The 23643-nt window shown below is 42.5% G+C and overlaps 1 protein-coding gene across 1 annotated transcript in view; it reads right to left on the bottom strand.

The window, feature by feature from the left end:
- Positions 1 to 23413, bottom strand: part of fbrsl1 (fibrosin-like 1) — a 744464-nt gene extending 721051 nt beyond the window's left edge. Inside the window, 1 exon segment of the mRNA XM_034171080.1 lies at positions 23079 to 23413. Within this exon segment, the coding sequence (XP_034026971.1) occupies positions 23079 to 23369 (291 nt within the window). The 5' untranslated portion in view covers positions 23370 to 23413.
- Between the last annotated feature and the right edge of the window lie 230 nt (positions 23414 to 23643).

Raw genomic sequence — 23643 nt, 5'->3', positions numbered from 1 at the left:
CTTTGTGGTGTATTCAATTGAATATAGGTTGAAGAGGATTTGCAAATCATTGTATTCTGTTTTTAATTTACATTTTACACAACATCCCAACTTCACTGGAATTGGGGTTGTATGATATTTAAATTGACCAAAATTACAGGATGTTAAAATATCTCAGCTGTGCAACAAATATAATTACTATGAACGATCTATGTGATTTTTTTCTTATCCAACTGCAACAATAAATTTTGTTAAAGCAGTCTAGGGAGCAGAAATGGTTATGAAAAGCAAAAAGGGGTGGAACAGTTCCTGGGAAACCGGCTAACAGCGTAACTGCTAATCTGTGGTAAAGATGGCGCTTTAATCACAGTGAAATTAAGGTGCGTTTACACATAACCAAGACGCGTTACGAATGTCATTTTTCTGTCATTCGTGACACATTCCTGACATTCTTAATGTGACTTAACGCATCTGAATAGGTTTCTTAATAGTGCGCGTTGGTGCGTGATATTCTTGATATTCGTGGAGCATGTTTTTGCCTGTCAAAAAATCTTCCACGAATGTCACACACCACCCTCATTTCGTCTCACGTCGTGGAGGTCGCAACTGAGCGTATTGATCCGTCTTGATGAGTAGTGATCCTTAATAGAATGTGACAACGTTCGTAGTGGTTCCTGTGATGGTTCTTGGAGCCCAAACTGTCACGCGTTATTACGAAGTGACACGGAAACTGTCAAGTTTTGACACAACTTGTAACGCATCGTCACATTTCACTGTGCGCCACAGCGAATCAGTTTTCTGTCACGTGCGCACAATTAAACTTGGCTCCAAATGTCATTCCACAGTTCCTGCTGAAGTTCCTCAGGACGCTCCTGCAGGTGTTCCACCTGCTGTTGTAACCGATGAGCGTGAGAACGAGTCTGAGCAAGAGGACCCAGAGGAGAGGAGCCTCACATGCAGCCAGACATCTCTGCACCTTCTCCAGTCCGGCAGAGGAAGAAGCGTGCACACAATTAAACCCTGCTGCACTGCACTGAGTTTGACTGCTGACACCAAGTCGGCTAAAGTCTCATTTCAGTGCTCTTCAGCGCGCTCCTGCAGGTGTTCCACCTGCTGCATGTGCCTGATGTTTGGGAAAATGCGCGAGACGACAGCCGCATGAAGCCACACATCTGGCTCTGTCCTCTTCCTCCTCTCTGCACAACTCCATGGCACAGAGCCCAACTACGCATGCAGTCACAAAGTTCTTCTGCAAAACTGGAGCGATCTGAATTCGGTTGGATGAATATGGGTGTGTGTGTGTGGAGACAATTCACCTCGTTCACAATGTGACAGAACTTAACGATGCGCTGTTACGCGCAATAGCGTGCAACAACGCGGAACACTATTCTTGACCATGCGTAATGGTTCCTGATAATTCTCCAGCAACACGTGCCATTAATCGTAACGTGTGGTAACAGGTTGCAGCAGTTCCTGAGGACACCTGATGCCTCTGCCCTGAATAATCACATTCGTGATAAGCGGCCAAGAATGTGTACTTCGTGGCATTCGTGACTTGTCGTCATTATGTGTAAGCGCAGCATTACATCCTGTCATTCTCCGAGATGAAAACACATGGACAAGAAGATGGAAGGACGCTCGCAACGACAACGGAAACAGATATATATCTGCACACAACATGCTACCCATGTGCTTTTACGCGCCACTTAGCATGTGTCAGTGATTCCGCCCTGTGTGCAAAAATCATCAAGCTTGCTGAGAACAAAGAGGCTCATTTTTTTCATTTTACTTGGTGATGATATAGTCAGACTGTGGAGCCATACCTTGAAACACACAACGCTTCATAAACAACTATTCAGGACCGGCAACCTTTTAAGTCGCCATCTTACAAAATAAACACTACAATTGCTGAAAGAAGTGCAAACTAATAATTAAGGGCCCCTTCAAACATAGTACGGATATGGTCGAATTGCGCATGAATTGCGGATGAAGCAGGAATCGTATGCAATACGTGTAAAATTGTAGCTGCCTCCAATGCCAAGTACACCTGTTGCTACAACTATTTGCGCACACCAGCGGCTGAAAGACAGAGTGTGCCCTGTGAGAGCCCATTGAACAGATTTTCTTTATTTCTATTTCTGTCCAGAGATCACACAGAAAATCTGTAAAGCCTACTTTTAGTGCACAGAAAATTCACAAAAGGTATCGATAAGGGATCAATAAGGAATCGGATCGATAATGGTATTGATATCGATAAAATCTTATCAATACCCATCCCTACTTATATATGGGTTTTTCCTCTTCAAGAAACTTACTGAATGTGGCTGGACAAATGAAAAAATCAAGAACCACATGTGATGCTGGCATTTGGATGTTTAATGACCATCATCTCAAACATGTCGATTGTGGAAGCCATGTGACGTCCCACCAGCACTGGTCAGCAGGACAATATTTTCTGCCGCTCCTGTGTGCCACTTTAGGAAAAGTAAAGTGAGATACGGTTATGTTGCAACTTATGTATTAATTTATTACTTATTTTGTCCAGTCTGGTTTATACTGGATATATTAAGGCTCACTTTATGAGCCCTATGCAAGTTACAATGCAACCACTGACTGCAAATCACAGCGAAATAAGGCAATAATGACTGTGTGCATCCTACAGTGGTTTGCAAGTGACCATGTGCGATAGAGATAATTGAGAAATTATGAGCCTCAAACCTCATTTTGACCTCATGCATGAAATACAAACAGACACCACTACTTTGTGTAGTACTTTAAAAAAAATGACAAAAATGCAAGACTCATTGCATGAGACTACTTAAAATAAATCAGATTTTTAAAGATGAAAACTGCTCAGTTTTTTCTTAGTTGCATATATATATATATATATATATATATATATATATATATATATATATATATATATAAATAAAGAGTAGCTATTTAGTGGCTTTTTCATTATTTTTACAAACTTTATGGCAACATTAAATGTGACAATATTGTACATAATTTTTGATAAACCACAGACAACTATTTGATTGTTACATCCGCCAAGGACATAATAAAATCATCTGAGTTAATTTGTCCATTTGTCTGTCTGTCTGTTAGCAGGATTACGTTAAAACTATTACCCAGATTTTGAAGAAATTTGCACCACAGAGAGATATTAGGGCCTGGAAGACAACACTGAATTTTGGAGTTGGTCCGGATCAGGAATCAAGATTTCACTTTAATATAATTTTACCAGGTTAGTGCCATTGAGATCAAGACCTCTTTTGCAAGGGAGACCTGGACAATTATAAAGTTTCCAATTCACCAAACCTGCATGTCTTTAAATGTGGGAGAAAACCGGAGCACTTGGAGCACACCCACACAAACATGCAAACTCCACACAGAAAGGCAGGAATTGAACCCATGACCTTCATGGTGTGAGGCAACCGTACTAACCACTGAGTCACCGTGCTGCCCAATACATAGGCTTTGAAGGATTATGTCAAAACTACTTCACGGATTCTCACCAAATTTGTGTCACAATTAGACATTAGAGCATGGAAGACTCCACTGAGTTTTGGAGGTGATCCGCATCTGGATTCTTCATCAAGATTTTACTTTATACAGGCTTTGAAGGATTATGCAAAAGAAAAAAAAACCTCCTTCACACATTGTCACCAATGCACCATTGTGCATCGTCGAGATGAGGTTCCTAATGTAAAATACAGAAAATGTTTTATTTACTAGGCTATAAATACACCGAATACAATTAATAAAAAAAAAAACTGACGGAAAAAGAAAAAAAAACAAAATGCGCATGCGCAGTTGCACGTCGAGCGAGTTACATCATCACAACATGTGCAGTTGCGCGAGGCACCTCATCTCGACGGGTGACGTCTTCAAGTCCGGGGTAGAGTGAGGTAGTAGCGCGACGCACCTCATCTCAACATTCACCTCATCTCGACGGGACACCGGATCAGGATTGGCTGACGTCAGAAATCTCTGATTGCTCTTGTTTACAATTAATCCATCAATCAACAGACGCTTGACCAAGGAAATAATGGAAAACTGCCACTCTAGTCAAAAACAGAATGTGTGCTGTCAGTAAAAGAAGAACTGAAAGAAGTGTGAAGAGCGTTGATCACATATTGCAGTGAGAGAGGAGGATGATGTGAAAGCCAGACTGCAATAAACACAGCAACACACTTCCTCTGGTGGATATATTTAGGTCACTGGTCGATAGCTTGGACAGGTGCACGGTGAAGGTTCCATCCTGAGTGTGTGTGTGTGTGTGTGTGTGTGTGTGTGTGTGTGTGTGTGTGTGTGTGTGTGTGTGTGTGTGTGTGTGTGCGTGTGTGAGAGAGGAGGCTCATCAATGACCACACGTTTTTCAGCCACACCGCTGCACTCAGAGCGAGCTGGGACCCGGGGGTGTCCCACTGGTATTAAGAAAGCTCTCTCCATGGGACACGTCAGTCAATGAGCAGCAGAGCCTCGGGGGGATGGCTCGTTAATTAAACACGTTGTTGTTTGTCAGATCCTGCATATGATGCACGGCGCTATCTCAGAGGAAAGCCAAAACACTGTGCAACACCGCTGAAACAACTGCAACAAATCTGCCAGCTCACCGTGAGGAAAACCCATCAGACGGCAGTGTCAGGTTGCACCACGTTGTTCTGCCTGCTTCCACATACTGTACTCGCACCAAAACCCGCGGGGAATGATGGGATTTCCACACAACCCATCAAACTGATGAAAGCATCAACACACGGCCAGAAACCTCACAACACAGAATTACGGGCTCCTGCCTGCTTCTCCATTTTGGATCCAACATGAAGCAAATCTGCAGAAAATCGTGATGATGCAACTAACAATTAATATTATTAGCAATCTCTCAGTTACTTGCTTGCTGAATAAGTTAATGTCAGATTGACTGATTTAAATAGAGATCTGTGACGAGCTCACATAATGGTTGTAAAAGGGCTTTAACATACTCCATAGCAGTGTTTTTAATTTTGTGTCATTATTTCATAGAACCAAAGAGAGGTTTTCAGGCTTTCCCCAGACACAATTTATATCAATTATTGCTTTAATACCAGTTTATTTTCTGGTTCTTTTGTGCATTTCCTCTCAAATTTGCCCACATAGTGATGTCCTCCTTTTGTTACACACTCTGAAGCAAGGCTCAAAACAGGTTTCTAAATATTCTGCAGCAGTTTGAGTTTGTGATCTTTAGAACCAGCAAAATGTTTTGACCCAATTCCTCAGCCACACATTCTATCAATTACTGTTTCATGTCAGTTTTAGTTTCCTGTTCTTTTGTATATTTGCTGACATAGTGATGTCATCCTTTTGATACAGTACATAAATCAATGTTCAAAGCAGGTTTTAAAATATCCCAGAGCAGTGTTTCAAGTTAACGTCACAAAAATGGAATTGACAAAACTGTTTTAGCCACAGTCTGTTATTGTTCATTCTAGTTTGAGTTTCTGATTTTGTTCTATATTTTGTATAGTATTTGCCCACCCATTGATGTGTTCCTGTTGATACAGTTTCTGAAACAGTGCTTCTAAATATCCTGTAGCAGTGTTTCAAGTCAATGTCACTAATTTGTAGAACTGACAAAACATTTTGGCACTATCCCCAGCCAGACTTTCTATCTGCTATCGTTTATTCCAGTTTTAGTTTTGTTGAATATTTTGTAGTATTTTCCCACCTACTGATGTGTTCTTTTTGAGATAGATTCCAGGACAGTGTTTAAAACAGGTATTGAAATACTCTGGACCAGTGTGTTGGAGTTAGCATCGCTACTTTACAAAACCAGTAGTAAGGTAAGGCACTATCCCCAGCTGTATGTTTCATCTATTGTTTGATTCTGGTTTTTATTCAATTCAATTCAGTACTTTATCGTGACATCAGCAGGATTTATTAGAATTTGTCTTGGTGAGCTCAGACAACATAGATAGGAAAAAGAGCACTCACACAAAATACACAAAAAATATAAAATGGTCAATCCAAATAATTATGTCTTAGTTTTGGTTCAACCATTAAAAAGAAAAATATGTTATCTAAATACTTTAAAACTGTTTTCTGTTGGTCAACCAAAACTAAATCTTTCAGCTCTACTGACTTTCAGAAATTAATGCTTGGGTACTGTAACAATTAAACAGAATGAAACCTGGATCCATGACAACGGAACAGGCCTGCATAGTGCAAAAAGTAAGGCCTTTATGAATATCAGTGTAACAATATAAATAGACAACACTGCATAAACATTTGCAGAGCCACAAACATGCATGAGAAATAAATTTGTGCTGTTGTGTGTCCATGTTCATTTGTGTTTTAGAGTGTAACCACCATTTTTATTTCTCTGATTCATGCTCTTTCTATTCACGCTTTTGACCACTGCTGCATTGTTTCTCACAAGCTGATATCAACTTGTGTCAAATCAATAAGGAGACAAATCACAAGCAAAACTGGGAGAAGACAAAAGTACTTACTTATTGAAATTTGCTCCCATGGTGGATGTCTCACAGACTGGAGGTGAATCTAAAAACTTTGTACACTGCTTTTCCAGACAAATTGCTGATGCAAGCAGACAATGTGAAAATCTGTTTTGCTGGTTAGTGTGATATAATCAGAATTTGTGGAGCAAATTCATACCTGTGGACTTTACGGCTGAAACGATTAAATCGAGTAATTTGAATAATTCAATTACAAAGGCAAACGAAACCTCAAGGCAAAGAATTTGCCTTGAGGTTTCGTTTAAAGCTGTAGTACATACACCAAGCCTGTATGTGGCGCTGTAACGCTCCCACAAAAAAACATAAGAAGGCCACAGAGCATGCGCATAACTAATGTAAGAGATAATCAATGTGGCAGGCGATGCTACAACTTTACAAAGCTGCGCACTGAGTAAAATAAAGCCTTTTAAGAGAAAGGGTCTGTGCTGATCGTCTGAAACGGACTTATACAGCATTTAAAGTGAAGCAGTGTGTTTGTATATTTTTTAAAAAAACGTGTGAAATCGTCCCTGCCTCTAACGTCTCGTACACCTGTTGCTACAACTATTTGCGCACACCAATCAATCAATCAATCAATTTTTTATATAGCGCCAAATCACAACAAACAGTTGCCCCAAGGCGCTTTATATTGTAAGGCAAGGCCATACAATAATTATGTAAAACCCCAACGGTCAAAACGACCCCCTGTGAGCAAGCACTTGGCTACAGTGGGAAGGAAAAACTCCCTTTTAACAGGAAGAAACCTCCAGCAGAACCAGGCTCAGGGAGGGGCAGTCTTCTGCTGGGACTAGTTGGGGCTGAGGGAGAGAACCAGGAAAAAGACATGCTGTGGAGGGGAGCAGAGATCGATCACTAATGATTAAATGCAGAGTGGTGCATACAGAGCAAAAAGAGAAAGAAACAGTGCATCATGGGAACCCCCCAGCAGTCTACGTCTATAGCAGCATAACTAAGGGATGGTTCAGGGTCACCTGATCCAGCCCTAACTATAAGCTTTAGCAAAAAGGAAAGTTTTAAGCCTAATCTTAAAAGTAGAGAGGGTGTCTGTCTCCCTGATCTGAATTGGGAGCTGGTTCCACAGGAGAGGAGCCTGAAAACTGAAGGCTCTGCCTCCCATTCTACTCTTACAAACCCTAGGAACTACAAGTAAGCCTGTAGTCTGAGAGCGAAGCGCTCTATTGGGGTGATATGGTACTATGAGGTCCCTAAGATAAGATGGGACCTGATTATTCCAAACCTTATAAGTAAGAAGAAGAATTTTAAATTCTATTCTAGAATTAACAGGAAGCCAATGAAGAGAGGCCAATATGGGTGAGATATGCTCTCTCCTTCTAGTCCCCGTTAGTACTCTAGCTGCAGCATTTTGAATTAACTGAAGGCTTTTTAGGGAACTTTTAGGACAACCTGATAATAATGAATTACAATAGTCCAGCCTAGAGGAAATAAATGCATGAATTAGTTTTTCAGCATCACTCTGAGACAAGACCTTTCTGATTTTAGAGATATTGCGTAAATGCAAAAAAGCAGTCCTACATATTTGTTTAATATGCGCTTTGAATGACATATCCTGAAAATGACTCCAAGATTTCTCACAGTATTACTAGAGGTCAGGGTAATGCCACCCAGAGTAAGGATCTGGTTAGACACCATGTTTCTAAGATTTGTGGGGCCAAGTACAATAACTTCAGTTTTATCTGAGTTTAAAAGCAGGAAATTAGAGGTCATCCATGTCTTTATGTCTGTAAGACAATCCTGCAGTTTAGCTAATTGGTGTGTGTCCTCTGGCTTCATGGATAGATAAAGCTGGGTATCATCTGCGTAACAATGAAAATTTAAGCAATACCGTCTAATAATACTACCTTTCAAGAATTTTTGAGAGAAAAGGAAGGTTGGAGATTGGCCTATAATTAGCTAAGATAGCTGGGTCAAGTGATGGCTTTTTAAGTAATGGTTTAATTACTGCCACCTTAAAAGCCTGTGGTACATAGCCAACTAACAAAGATAGATTGATCATATTTAAGATCGAAGCATTAAATAATGGTAGGGCTTCCTTGAGCAGCCTGGTAGGAATGGGGTCTAATAAACATGTTGATGGTTTGGATGAAGTAACTAATGAAAATAACTCAGACAGAACAATCGGAGAGAAAGAGTCTAACCAAATACCGGCATCACTGAAAGCAGCCAAAGATAACGATACGTCTTTGGGATGGTTATGAGTAATTTTTTCTCTAATAGTTAAAATTTTGTTAGCAAAGAAAGTCATGAAGTCATTACTAGTTAAAGTTAATGGAATACTCAGCTCAATAGAGCTCTGACTCTTTGTCAGCCTGGCTACAGTGCTGAAAAGAAACCTGGGGTTGTTCTTATTTTCTTCAATTAGTGATGAGTAGAAAGATGTCCTAGCTTTACGGAGGGCTTTTTTATAGAGCAACAGACTCTTTTTCCAGGCTAAGTGAAGATCTTCTAAATTAGTGAGACGCCATTTCCTCTCCAACTTACGGGTTATCTGCTTTAAGCTAAGAGTTTGTGAGTTATACCACGGAGTCAGGCACTTCTGATTTAAAGCTCTCTTTTTCAGAGGAGCTACAGCATCCAAAGTTGTCTTCAATGAGGATGTAAAACTATTGACGAGATACTCTATCTCACTTACAGAGTTTAGGTAGCTACTCTGCACTGTGTTGGTATATGGCATTAGAGAACATAAAGAAGGAATCATATCCTTAAACCTAGTTACAGCGCTTTCTGAAAGACTTCTAGTGTAATGAAACTTATTCCCCACTGCTGGGTAGTCCATCAGAGTAAATGTAAATGTTATTAAGAAAGAAACACCAGCTGCTGAAAGACAAAGTGTGCACCCTCTCGCGGCAGGTGCCGGCCAAATTCCAGGTGACAGGCACGGGCATCTAACACCACTCGCATGGCACTTAGAAAATGTGTGGCCAGTCCCACTCTTCACACAACAGCAGACTGTAGGCGACTACTGTCGTACTGGCAGAGAAATCTGTTCAGTTCAACACGACTGTGGCTTTGGTGTGTGCGCTGAGAACTGACAGGAGGTGTGGCTACGACAAAAGCAGCTGTGCTGATCTGTCATTCTGGACATTCCAGCTAGACAACACCTACTGTGTTTGAACGGACATGGACTAACAACTGTCCACTGTGAGGCGTGTGTGTCTGATTGCTGTACTTACGTGGATATAAATAAAAACATATATCACCGTGGCAACAAGCTGCAGTGAGCGATCGTGTGCACGGAGCGGACAATGACAGCCTGCCAGGTTGAAACAGACCATCAGATCTGAACACGCAGCGGGCGATCTGACCGTCATGTCAACCACATGAGCCCTGTTCCACATTACACGGTGTCTATGCTGTGGTACCCCGTCCACAAGACACACATGTCAGGCAGAACATGCGCGGCTGACTGGACGCACCTGACCAGTAGTTGTGGACATCAGAGTACACTGCTTCTCATTCATGTCATTTCATGACTGTATGTCTGTGACCATGGGTCGTCACCAGAGGAACAGACGGATCATATTTGTATTGCTCGCTTGATAAATGCAGTGGTTTTATATGGTGTGTGATTTAAATTTTTTTGTAATACTTCCATGTCCTTCCTGATTTGAGGCAGATTCCCGCAGCTTTCAAAGGACAGCTCCATAGCTCAGTGGTAAAGTTTCTGACTCACAATCAGAGCCTTTGCAAGGCGAGAGTTCACGTCCCATGGGTGGTATGTTTTTTTATTTTTTTTTATTCCACATGAGCGGTGCGATGTGCAGCTGGTCTGCTCTGTGTAAGCCTGATCCCGTCAGATCTCAGAAGCTAAGCAGTGCAGCATCTGGTTAGTACTTGGACGGGAGGCCTCCTCGGAACACCAGCGGCTGTGTGTGTGTTTCTCTGGGTGAAACTGGAGTTGCGTCAGGATGGGCATCCAGCATAAAACTTGTGCCAATTACTAATGCGGATCTCGCTGTTTCTGCTGTGTCGACCCCATCCCGAGACGGGAGCAGCCGAAATGACAATACACACAAGCACACGATGTGGTCCCACAGTTACCAGCTGGTTTTTATTTTTTATTTATTCCACATAAGCGGCGCGATCATGGGGTGCACTCCGCACTGTTCCTGCTCAACAGACATCATCGTGTGCAGGAACTCTTGCACTGAGCTCGTGCATACATGCCCGTAGGCGCGATGTTTCGTGGTGTGCAAATTCGAACTGTTTCGCCGTTTTCGACCAGACGTTGACCAAACTTCGCACTATGTGTGAAGGGGCCATTAGGGAGAGCCCTGCCACTATGGATATTGTTTAAAAACACAAAAGCACTTTTTAGCCGATTACTCGATTAATTGATAAAAAAATCAATAGAATACTCAATTCCAAAAATATTTGATAGTGGACTTCATAAACTACTTATACCATCCACCTCCAAGCTTTGAAAAATCTCATCACAAGGTTAAATAATTCCTCTTTTAAATTAAGCCAAATTAAAAACAAATCATCTCAATGACTTCAATAACTGCATGCTTACTGACCCCCTTCATGTCATTATTATTTAATAATGTGTGCACATTTGTCAACAGTTGCAGCCTTTTGTCAGCGTGGCTACAAATTCAACCACACCAAGGATGGAGAACACGAAGCAGCATCCTGCAGCTTCTCTAACAAGTACCCTTTTCATGTACTGATCCCCTAGAGCAGGCGCTTAAATTGCAAATATTGCTCTCGCAGAGCTGTTCAGCGGCTAACAGCAGATGATGATTAGTGTAAGTGTGTAAAACAGGGTCGCACTGAAAAGAGCAAGCATGCTTAGCAAATCTAGAGTGAATAAATAAACAGACGAGTCTGACGGACAGAATGGATCTTGAGCCTCGCTATGGGGAAACACATTTCTGCCAGGACTTTCTGCTCGCTGCACTTGACCCCGCTGAAATATTACTAAATCAACTCAACCTACATCCCCATTACAGAGAATTTACAAACTCATGCTGTGCCGCAACAACAACAAAAAAAAACAAATCTGTATATTCATGTTAAAACAGATGAACAGAAGGATTGTGGATTAGCAAAGAGGAGATTTGCCACTCCAGCGTTGCTCACACAACAAATGGAGCAAATCAAACATCTTATTAATACTGTGTCAGATGGATAATTGTGTCGTTTTATTAACTGCTCACTTGTTCTATACCCGCAGGGAGACTTCTGAAGGGATTTAGCTGTAGCGTTCATTGTTTTCTAACGCTACTGTCGGGTGAAAAAGCAGATACTGCACCTCCGATCATTGCTGTTCATTAATTTCACCTGTTCCCTAAGGACACCTGGATGATTCCTATTTGTCTGTGCCCATAAACACAACTCAACAATCAGCACGTGTACCAGTGCACGACAGACCCTGAGCTGGCCACAGCCTTTGAATATGAAATACAAAATTTGACGTGCCTGCACATTCCTCAACTGTCCACCAGGTGTCATTATACAGCAGGCAGCAAGCGCAGTACGTGAGGTGTTCCTTTTCCATGATAATGTTAACATTACTGGTGTTTCAAAGCTTGCAAAAGGTTTTGGAACAGTTTTCATGTTTTTCACGAGTAATATGCAGTAGGGGTGTCGGAAAAAATCGATTTACGTCCGAATCGCAATTCTTATTTATTACGATTCTGAATCGATCCAAAATGTCCAAGAATCGATTCATAAAAAGCATTTTTTAAACATTTTCCTGCTTACTCGCTGAGTGTACTGTCTGTCAGGCAACGGCTTCCTTACTACAGCGTCCCCGCGGGGGGCGTGCTTCAAACACTCGTGAGCTGCAGAGTTCAGTGGCTGTAGCTTAGCATGCCGGACGAAGAGCTAATTCAGCCAGCACCGTCTCTGCTGAAGGCAAATGTTTGGGCGCATTTTGGATTTTATTATTTGCTGCATAAGAAGGAGCTTGACATGACTTATGCAGTGTGAAAAATCTGAAAAATGAAAGTCAAATACTTCGGAAACACTTCAAATCCGCAAGCCCACATGCTACGTCATCACCCGGAGCTAAAAGAGGGGAGCAGCGTTATCTGCCGACTACTGACCAGCGCATCGCTAAACTGCCAGCCAACTCCGAACGAGCAAAGCAGATAAGTAAATTTACATCTAGAATCACTTGATTAACCTTGTAAAGCTGCATTTTCTTAAACATAAACATTTTTTAAGTAATATAATTATTTCTCAGAGCTCTCTGAATCAAAAATCGATTCTGAATCGAATCGTCATCCAAGAATCGGAATCGAATTGAATCGTGAGTTGTTGAACGATTCACATCCCTAATATGCAGTACCAGCAATACGGTTTGGTCTCACCCCATTCGCAATCCTATCAATCACCTACCCAACATGCCAACACCCAGATCAGCACATTTTGGGCTTTAAATGGGCAGTATATTAAGCCTATGTGTGCCGCCACATGTGGTTCATCCAGTATACTAATTGCATTCAAAAGGTATCCAACCTAATTTTATCCCACGGAAATAAATGAAGTGTGCAAGGTGTCGTTTGGTGGGGAGGTGCAGGGAACCTTCTTGTCGCCCACAGAATGCATCAGTTGCTAGCAGTCAGCCTTGGAAGTGAACACATGTACTGAGCACCCGTCACGCTCTCATTTGCTATAACATAGCAGAATGACTTGTGCTAATATAAAAGTAAGTCCCTTCAATTGCTCCCTTGTTTTCACTTGGGGTCACAACAGCAGATCCAGGTGGATCTGCATGTCAGTTTGGCACAAGTTTTACGGCAGATGCCCTTCCTGACACAACTCCACATTACATGGAGAAATGTGGCAGGGATTGGGGTTTGAATCGGAAATCTTCCACACTGAAACCAGGATCTGTGCAAAGGTATTGCATCAAATTTTGCCAAAAACTTGGTGATACCCAAGTGAAGACGATTTGCAAGATTCAGCAGGTTTTTGGCGATGATGCAATGAACATAACACAAACAAAAGAATGGTATAACCACTTCAAAAAAGGGGGCACATCAGTGGAGAGCAAAGCACGTTCTGGTAGGCCTTCCACAAACTGAAATGACCAAGTGATTGACAGACTTGCAGACTTTGGTCATGGATGACTGTTCTGTCATCATCCAAGAACTTGTAGACAAGGTGGGGATAAACACAGGTTTGGTACATTCCATTTTGATGAAGGATTTGGGCATGTGGAGAGTGTCAGCGAAACCCGTACGTTTGGAAGTTCCATCATGACAATGCTCCCGCTCATCCTGCTCAGCTGATTCAGGCTTTCCTGACCAAACACAACACCCCTGTGATTCATCAGGCTCCCTACTCTCCTGACATGGCTCCCTCTGATTTTTGGCTGTTCCCACAAGATCAGAACGACACTAAAAGAGATTCAAGTTGAGTCCAGAGAAGACATCTCGTGCAAAGCAATGGGTCACCTAGACACCATTCCACAAGAGGCCTTCCAGGAATGATTCCAACAATGGCAGAACCACCGGGAGAAGTGTGTGTAGTACCAAGGAGACTACTTTGAAAAGGATTAGGATTCAGACCCCCAGGTGAGTAACTGTATTTTTCACAGTCAAAGGTTGAATACTTTTTGAATGCACCTCATATAGTCTATGGTTTTAGCAGTCACAGGGAACTTCCAACAAACTGAACAAGAGCACTCTTTGAGTGCTGTAGCTTATTTATAGCACTGATGTGCTGACTCTAATGGTGTGCAAACATTTTTAAAATTTAAAAAGTTGTGCAACTACTCTTCACCAGGGCGAAGATGGGTACCTCTGCTAGTATAATTAAATAAAGACATCCAACAAATTGGTGCTGAGTTCTAACTTTGGACTGATGAACAGAAAGGCAGACATACGTGGTGTGTCCATAAAGTAACGGTCCTTTGGAAACCATTCGAAAAAGTTATCTGGCTTTTGGTGAAAATTTTACGGGCTTCACAGAGAATAAGGACTTTAACTACAGCTTTAAGGACCCCTTTAAGGACGGTTGGTGCGCCGCGCTCCGAGCTGCGACGTCGCGGCACAAACCACTGGATCATTTCTAAGCTGATGGCTCTGTGGATACGAGACCGTCGTGTGCTCTTTCCCTGGTTATCACAAGAGCTGGACATCAGCCATTTTCTGGCAGATTTCACTTTTAACAAGAGATTTTGTCATGGAAAGCCGCACAGAGGCTTCGCGCGTCACGACCGATTCGCTGATGAAGCGAGACAAAGGAACACCTCCGTTTCGGAGTGTTAGAGGACAAGTTTGGACATGTCTATCTCGGCTTTCAGTGCTTACCAGTCGAGTGAGTATAAGAGAACTTGTGGAGAGCTAGACATGTCCAAACTTATCCTCTAACACTCCGAAACGGAGGTGTTCCTTTGTCTCGTCTGTAGTTAAAGTCCTTATTCTCTGTGAAGCCCGTAAAATTTTCACCAAAAGCCAGATAACTTTTTTGAATGGTTTCCAGGTGATAGTCTCTAACAGCTTCTGAAAAAATTCTGATGGAAAAAAAGTCCTTTTCATTCCGCCATTTCCAGACAATGAAAATCCGACGAGGGGGCGGGACCACTCCTTCCACAAGGCGTGCTCACAGGCGAATGACGTCACCGACAGGCGTGGAAAAACTCACGCATGTGCACGAGGGTTCAAGCATGTCTGACGTAAAAACATATGAATGAAATCCATATAGTTTAAAAAAAAAAATAAAAAGGGCCGTTACTTTATGGACACACCACGTACAGGGCATTTTGCCAAGTGGGGGGTCATTATGGGCACAAATCTGCATTTTGTTAACCCCTGGAACTTGAGTAATCAGATTCAATTAAATATAAATTCTTTCAACTTCTCCCTTTTCAGTCAGGAGCGCCATAGCATATTTAATCTGATATAGATCTGCAGGATGTCCCTCCTATTTGCCTTCTAAAATTCCCTTATATAATTTGATAAAAAAAATAACTGAGAATTTGGTTAAATTATTGAAAATGGTTTGAGTCTAATACGTCTGATTGTTTATGCAATTATTTTAATTACACAGCAAGTTTCAATGTAGCACTTAAATTGAAGCACCAACAATTAGATTTTCTCAACCTATGCAAAATCAGGAAGCTATTTATGACAATTCAAAAATGAGAAGAGAAACTGGAAATATGGTTTCCTCTTCCTTTTCCTGCAAAAAGCAACACGAGCAGATTGACTATGTGTATTTCTCTGCAATGCCTCCAACCACTTTAAGGTGCCCATGACAAAGCAGGACAACTGTGTGTACACAGTCAATTTGTGCAGGTAAGTAAGCAGCTTTCCTGTGAGAAACGAGGGGATTCAAAGCAAATAAACACACCATAATCAAATACGGTCGCCGCTGGAAATTGCTTTTGGCTATAATGAAACAGGTTGCGAGAGCGGCTGAGACCCTCACACAGCCTAAGCCTTCATCAGGGGAACTCGATCATATCAACAATGGAATACATTCAGAGTCAAAGTGCTCTGGAAGAAATCCATAACCTCAAGCTCATATGAACAACAGTAACAACTACACACAACTGGCAGTAACCCGAAGGTGACATAGAGTCTCTGAAACGTGTCCAACAGACAACAGCAGCGGTATTACATCAAGATTAAAAGAAACACCAGAGTAAACATTGGCTGGGGGCCATGTGGGCTCACTGAACCCTGAGAGGATGGGTTATTGATGGTGGCAGAATGCTAATGAGGCAGTATGGCCTTCCATAAACACAACCATGTCTACCATCAGTCACTTGTAAGAGGTCATGAGGAGCAAACATACTCCCTCCACCAAGGCTGCAGGTTTATCAGAGCATGACGCAATAGGTCAGTGCTATTCCCTGGCCGAATGCTGCTGTATCGTTCTGATAACTGATGAGCAATTAGCATCGGTGCATGGGTCATAAGCTCCACTGGAGTGAACACGCTAGGTACCAGTCTAAGTCACAACCCCGCACGAGGTGGACAGTGTTTCACTGTCACTCTTTAAGAAGTATGTCAGTGGTTTTACACAACGGCCAGTTATGCAGATGTTAATCCCATATCCGCCTGACGTGTGGCTAGATGTGTCTGAGACTTGGCGTTGTGGGTTTCTGTGTCCACCTCACTCAACAGTAAACGTGCAGCATACACTTCTTAGAAATGTTCTGTTGCACAATTTAAATGCACAAGAAGCCATATTATTACAGATATTTGTAATAAAATGCTCACACAAGAGCCATTTGGTCATGCTAACAGTAGCTGTTAGCCATTAGCATTGCACTATTCCAAAAGATGACTGTTTGCAAGACACATGAACGATTAAATCCATCATGAATCACTACTGCTTCAAGGCGCTCACCTTTTCACACCATTATCCACAGTCTGAAAATAAACTTAACTGAACTTATGAATTCATAATAAAAATAAAACAACTTCTTGTTCTTCTTCTTCTTTGTGTAAACCAGGTTTAGCGGTGCACACCGCCACCTATTGTATCGGAGTGAGTGAACCCACTGTATTAATTATCCTAAGTCAATACAATACAGAATGTGAAACAATAAAAAATAAAATAATCCAAATGTACAATAAATGTCTTAACACTATTATGAAACAGCATGGGTTTGATAGTTTTAACACATTCATAGACAGCTTTAAAATACTGAACAACAGTGCTGCGTGAGTGCTGTAGTTTAGATGTAGCCCAAAACCATTGTGTTGTTGCACTGATTTGAACAGCGTGCTTATTATTATTTTTGTTTTTCAACAAAAAACTTTGTAACTACTCTTCACCGGGGCAAAAATGGGTACGTCAGAAACAAACTGATCCTGTGCATATAAATCACGAGTTACAACACAAAAAACTGCTGATACAAAGCTCTTTAGGTAACTGTTCCAGATCCACCAATAGAATTTAATAAGCACTGGCCACGTGTCTGTAAATCAAACCAATTATCTGCAAATAGTTGGCATGTGAACGCCAATGCACATAGCGTGGCATCACGCCTTACTTATTTAGCTTTGAAACATAAACTTCATTGTAGAGTGCAAGCACGAGCTGAGTGCCAGTTTCAGACTAGACCGCAGTTTGAAAATGTCATGGTTCCAAAACCATGAGGACTTCCTGTTGCACGGTATGAGCTCTGTAAACAAACCTGACATCATCCCACATGGTTCATTCAGTGAGGTTTGCATAGCTAAATTTCTGTATCATGTCTCAGCTTGGGTGGAAATATTGTGTTTATTAAAAAGTTAATACAAATAAAAATGACAAAAGATGACTGCTTTAGAAGAGGAAATCCTCTTAACGTGCAAAGAATGCCTTTGAAGAATGACTGAAAAAGGAGGAAAAACCATCACACCGCCCACAGCTCTTTGCTAAATTCAAGGTTGTTCTTTGAATGAGCAGGTACATCAGAAGGATACAGGAGTTGGGCAACAAATATACATAATGGCCTGGGTTTGATTCCCAATCATGCTACCTGTCTGTCCTTGGGCAAACCGTTCACCTACATCACCTCAATACACCCAGCTGCAAAGTGCCATGTCAATAAATGGTAAATGGACTGCATTTATATAGTGTTTTTCCATCTGTATCAGACGCTCAAAGCGCTTTACAATAATGCCTCACATTCACCCCGATGTCAGGGTGCTGCCATACAAGACGCTCACTACACACCGGGAGCAATAGGGGATTAAAGGCCTTGCCCAAGGGCCCTTAGTGATTTTCCAGTCAGGCGGGGATTTGAACCCATGATCTGGACTCAAGCCCAACACCTTAACCACTAGGCCATCACCTCCCCATACAATACAAAAGTCAATTCAAGTCTGGGAGCATGCGATTGTGCCACACATCCGCCATATCCACCACACCACAGAACTGCCTTGGGTCCCGGATGGCAACAATTTCCTACCTCCCAAAAGCAACCAGCTAGCCACAGAAAGATGAAGCATGTCTCTGTAAAGCCTTGCTCTCACTGCCTCCGATGCGCTTACTGAGTTTGTGGGCAAATGCCGCAGCATGCCACTCACACCACCCCCGTCTGCTGTGCGGCGCTGCGGCCAACTCCGACAACAGGTCCAGAGACTACGCTCACCGTTTTGATGCAGAGCACTCTGGGAGCCCGCAAGGATAGACTTCTTGCAGAAAAATCCGCAGCACCGCAGGATCTCGGTAACCGCAGCCGCAGAGCTCCGTGGCCACTGAGAGAGGCTTGTATCTTTTTAATGACTTGGATTCTCTGCGGGTCCCGCATCCGTACCCCGCAATGATAACACCGGAGGCAGTGTGAGTGAGGGATAAAAGAGAGCTTGTCTTTCTCCAGCCGCTGGAGTCCTCTACACTGAGGCACCTGCCGGCTGGATCTTGCTAAAAGAAACACGCCGCATGGCCAAAATGTCGCAGCTGACACTCCTTCACCATACAAGTGAATCTCCTCATCCAAGCCTCCCTAAATAACCGCTTGTTTAACACACAGTCATTGCAGTAGTACCTAAGGATCCTCTAAAGTGACCTCATACTAGGGATGCATCGATCCACATTTTTTCACTTCCGATCCGATCCCGATACCTGAATTTGGATATCTGCAGATACCGCTACTATTCTGATATCAGAGTTCTGTTTGCTTTATTATTTTAATTATCATTATTGTTGATTTCATATGATAATATTTTGTATCCCCGTGTAGCTTCATGATAAAGTGGTACAGAGGAGGATTTTCTTAAAAAGAAGACTTGAAAGTTCAGCTACAAGCCTAGATTTGATGTTTTGGTTATTTTCTGGTGGTTTCTTGTGGCAATTTGGAAATGCACCTGCCTCAAAACAGTACATGTACTTGTGCGCAGTTTTTGGGGCACCCCTGTGAAAACACAAATCCTAAAATACTTCATAGGTTTACAACTAAGCTATTTTCATTATCAGTTCATGTGTTGATTCATTGTGATGATCCATGACTGGATTCATACATTTGTTGTGAAAAATGTTGATCAGTGTTTCTCCAAACCCAAGATGACAACCTGAAATGTCTTCTTCTGTCAATAACCCAAAAACATTCAGATATTCAGAACCCAGAAAATATTCACATATAAGAAGCTGAAATCTGAGAATTTCGGCATTTAAAAAAGAAGACCTAAAACACGAACTTGAACCAAAAGAGACCTCTAGGCACCATAAAACACACAGACAGGATTAAGTGTAAATGTCCACGCGTCAGCCTGCTGAGACGACAGCAGAGGAGAAACCACCACGCTGCCACTTTGCTTCGATGACATTCTCCAAGTCTTTCACAGTCAGCAGCTGTCAGATGCGTCAGCGGCGCAGCACAAAAGGGAGGATACCAAATCACAGCGCACGACACTCCTGAAAACGGCATCCTGACTTATGACACGGCTTTGACTGCAGGTACGATCTGGTTACAGGATTTATATGAGGCAATAATTTGATGCGTGGTAGCTGTTCAGGGCCTCCAGCAGCGAGTCACGTCTGTGGTACTTCGGATATCAGTTACAGTCGTACAATAGCTCGCTGTGGCTTAGATTTGTGCACATACACTTCACACAATCCCCCGATCTGCTTTCACACCTGCTCTAAGCACCACAAAAGGGCCACGGCTTATTGGAACAGAAAAAATAATTACTGACGACCAGATCAGGCTGAAGTTGTTAACAGAAGGCAAGGCAGGTTACAAATTGATGATCAGCTCAGCTCTCAGCCTTTGCTTGATGTTTCATGCTGTCATTTGCTGCACATCTACATTTTGCCAAAATATTACTCTGACTAACCAAGACGTAGGAGGTAAGCCTCAGTCGTGACTGATTAATATGGTTGCTAATCTGAGAGGGGAGGGGGAAGGGGGTCATCACCATTATGATGCACGAGCTTTAAAACGAGCTTCTGCAGCTTTGACGTGTCACACGGGATCTTATCCACATTTATGAAAAAAGGTCAAATCAGTTGTTAAACACTTTTTTGTTTTTAGGTATGTTTGGGGATTTATGTAAAACATCATCAAAGCCAAACATTTCCAAGCCTGTGCATGTAGAAACTGCAAAACTTTACGGGAAAAAAAAAACAATTATGGGACACATCGGTGAAAAGAATATGTATTTTATGGTAAAAGCACCAAATTTTGCATTTTTTATATATATATATAATAAAAAAATATACATTTTATGCTATGCTCATTTTCACATTTTTTTTAAATCTGTGTAATTGTAGTTTGGAAAGGAGTGTTGTCTTACACAATTACAATGATTAGCATTAGATTTGAACTCCTGCCAATTAAATATTAAATTATCTGTGCAAAATTTGGTGGTTTTACTTTAAAACATGCAATAGTGATAATAATCAAACAGCTTTTCCGCACATGCTTCCTGTGTTAGACACGCCCACAGAGGGTGTGACCAGCAGCAGCTCTCTTCCACTTAAAGCAACACACAGACACCTGAGCTTTTATTTATTTACTAATTTTACATATTGACAACACACAGGGCTGTGAAAAATTCAGAATTTTAGACATGAAATTCTGGATCTTTTTTGCTGCCTCAGTTAAAAATTCAACTAAAATTCAAGAATTTTTGAAATTCAAAATCATTTGTTTGAATTTTAGTTCACAAATATAATCTTGTTTTTTATAGTCAGCCAGCTATGTTTTCTTGAAAGAAACTGGTTTTCTTGTTCACTCTTCAAGACTTTTTCAAGTGACAGTCCTGCTGCTTTCATGTGAACTTCTAAGATCATGTTGAACAGCCTCAAAAACAGCCAGTTTCACATTTAAAAGGTGGAAAACAGGAATCACCATCTTCAGCCCAACAACTGAGTCAATCCATCGACCACAGAGGTCCACAACACAATATCAACACTAACAGTTCTCACTTTCATGGATATGTATCTCAGAAAGTTCGAGAATTCAGGAGGACACCCATGATGAACTGGGATATTCCATCATTGTTTTTTTGTTGTTGTTTTAAACCATAGCTTGAAAATTCATTTCTTGTCGGTCATGAACTTTGACATATATGTGAAGTTCGGTAATCCTTTACATATCCATGCAACCCGTAACATCTTCATACATTCCATGACATCACCAGCATGTCTTCTGGAATCACAAAGATTGTGCTACATTTATACAATGGGATGCTATGGTTGTTTTTACACACGACACATCATGGTGCAAACCCAGCAACTTGTTCTGTCAAACTGCACATGAGATCACATTTTGGATAACCACGATTGATCTTCACACGCTGGACTGTTACGGTTATAGACGCTGACCTTCTGGGAGGGTGCTAGATCACATTTTTGGGCCATTTGTAGACCCTGACCTTTCAAGAGCACACTATAGCACATTTATGGGCCATGTGTCACCGTTATAGACCTTAATCTTCTGGGACTGCGCTAAATCACATTTTTGGGCCGGCTATAGAACTTGGCCTTCCAGGACCGTGCTAGATCACATTTTTTGGGTCATTAATAGACCTTGACCTTCAGCAAGTGCGCTAGATCACATTTGTGGACCACATGTCATAACTATAGACCTTGACCTTCTGGGACCATGTTAGATCAGATTTTTGGACCGTTTGTCACATCTGTAGAGTTTGATCTTCTGGGACCATGTTAGATCAGACTTTTTGGACTATTTTTCACATCTGCAGAGTTTGAGCTTCTGGGACCATGTTAGATCAGATTTTTGGACTGTTTGTCACATCTACAGATTTTGATCTTCTGGAACCACGCTAGATCACATTTTTTGGCCATTTGTCACAGTTATAGACCTTGACCTTTCAGGAATGTGCTAGATCACATTTGTGGACCATTCCTCACAGTTGCAAACTTTGACCTTCTGGGACCATCCCAGAAAGTCATACCAGATCACATGTTTGGGTCACTTGACCTGTCAGGACAGCACTAGATTACATTTGAGGACTGTTTGTTACAGTTCTAGACATTGACCTTCTAGTTCCTCAGGGTTGAGGATCCCAGCGGCACCTGGCTGCAGCAGACAGCTGTTTACTTTTGAGAGGTGAAGATGAACCAAGTGTTTGTTTTGGTGGTTGCCATCCAGTACCCAAGAACAGTCTGTGTTATGGAGGATGCAGCAACACCCAGCACCCGTGCAAGCTCCTGGATCTGACACCTGATCTTACGGGATGCATATCCGTGAAAGTGAGAACAGGACTTTACTATGAATATGAGAAAATCCAGACCCGTCTGCCTGAAATTCCAAAAGGGAGTAATATGAAGTGCAGCACAGAACAGATGAGCAGAAAATGACAAAAAGTCTCAGCAAGTCACACTGGAAACACAGCAGCACCTGCTTCATCTCCCCAACAAACTAACTCATCATGAAGAAGTTGAAGAGAGCAGCCAGGGGCAGTTCAAAGGCCACGCGGGCCCCACAGCAGCATCACTGGTGCTGATGATGGGATTAAATGCGCCTGTATTGATCAGGCACCACGAGTGGGCCCTTAACCCCACATTGAGAACCACTTGAGATGAGGAGGGTAAAGGGAAGGAGGGGAGTGTGTGTGTGTGTGTGTGTGTGTGTGTGTGTGTGTGTGTGTGTGTGTGTGTGTGTGTGTGTGTGTGTGTGTGTGTGTAGGGGGGGATTCTTACCTCCAGACGGTCCAGGCTGGTGAAGCTGGTGATGGCAAATCCATCAATGATGTCCTCCTCCTGCGAGCTGGACTCGCGCCTCCTCCGGTGGGGGGGACGCGGCGCTCGGGCGGCGGCGGCGGGGCGCGGCGCCTTCGGAGAGGCCAGGGAGGCGACGTCCCTCCGCGGACTGTGTCCCTCCCTGTCGGAGCAGGAGGAGTTGGGGTCGTCTCTGCTCCCCGCCTCCCGCAACCTCCGCACCCTCTCGCGCTTGGAGCGACATCTCCGAGCCTGCTTCAGCTTCCCATCCATGGTGTTAAAGGGGGAGAGGAGAAAAAAAAGAAAAAAGCTGAGAGCTCGAACTCCACGGCGCGTGCTCCGCCGCGCGTCTGCGCTAGAACGGCGTGTGCGCAAAGAACAGCGCAAAAACACAACCTGATCGCACTCAATGACCTTGAGTATAAACCTCCCCGATCTCCATTACGATATCAAACCGCTCACGCACGCGACACGCGTTTTTTCACCCCCTCCTCCTCCTCCTCCTCCTGCTCCCGTCACGAATCGGCGCGGTGTCGACGCGGCGTCC

This window comes from Thalassophryne amazonica, chromosome 5, assembly GCF_902500255.1.
Source record: "Thalassophryne amazonica chromosome 5, fThaAma1.1, whole genome shotgun sequence".
Lineage (NCBI taxonomy): Eukaryota > Metazoa > Chordata > Actinopteri > Batrachoidiformes > Batrachoididae > Thalassophryne > Thalassophryne amazonica.
The sequence above is the reverse complement of the archived record's forward strand: the minus strand, read 5'-3'. Positions and strand labels throughout refer to the sequence as shown.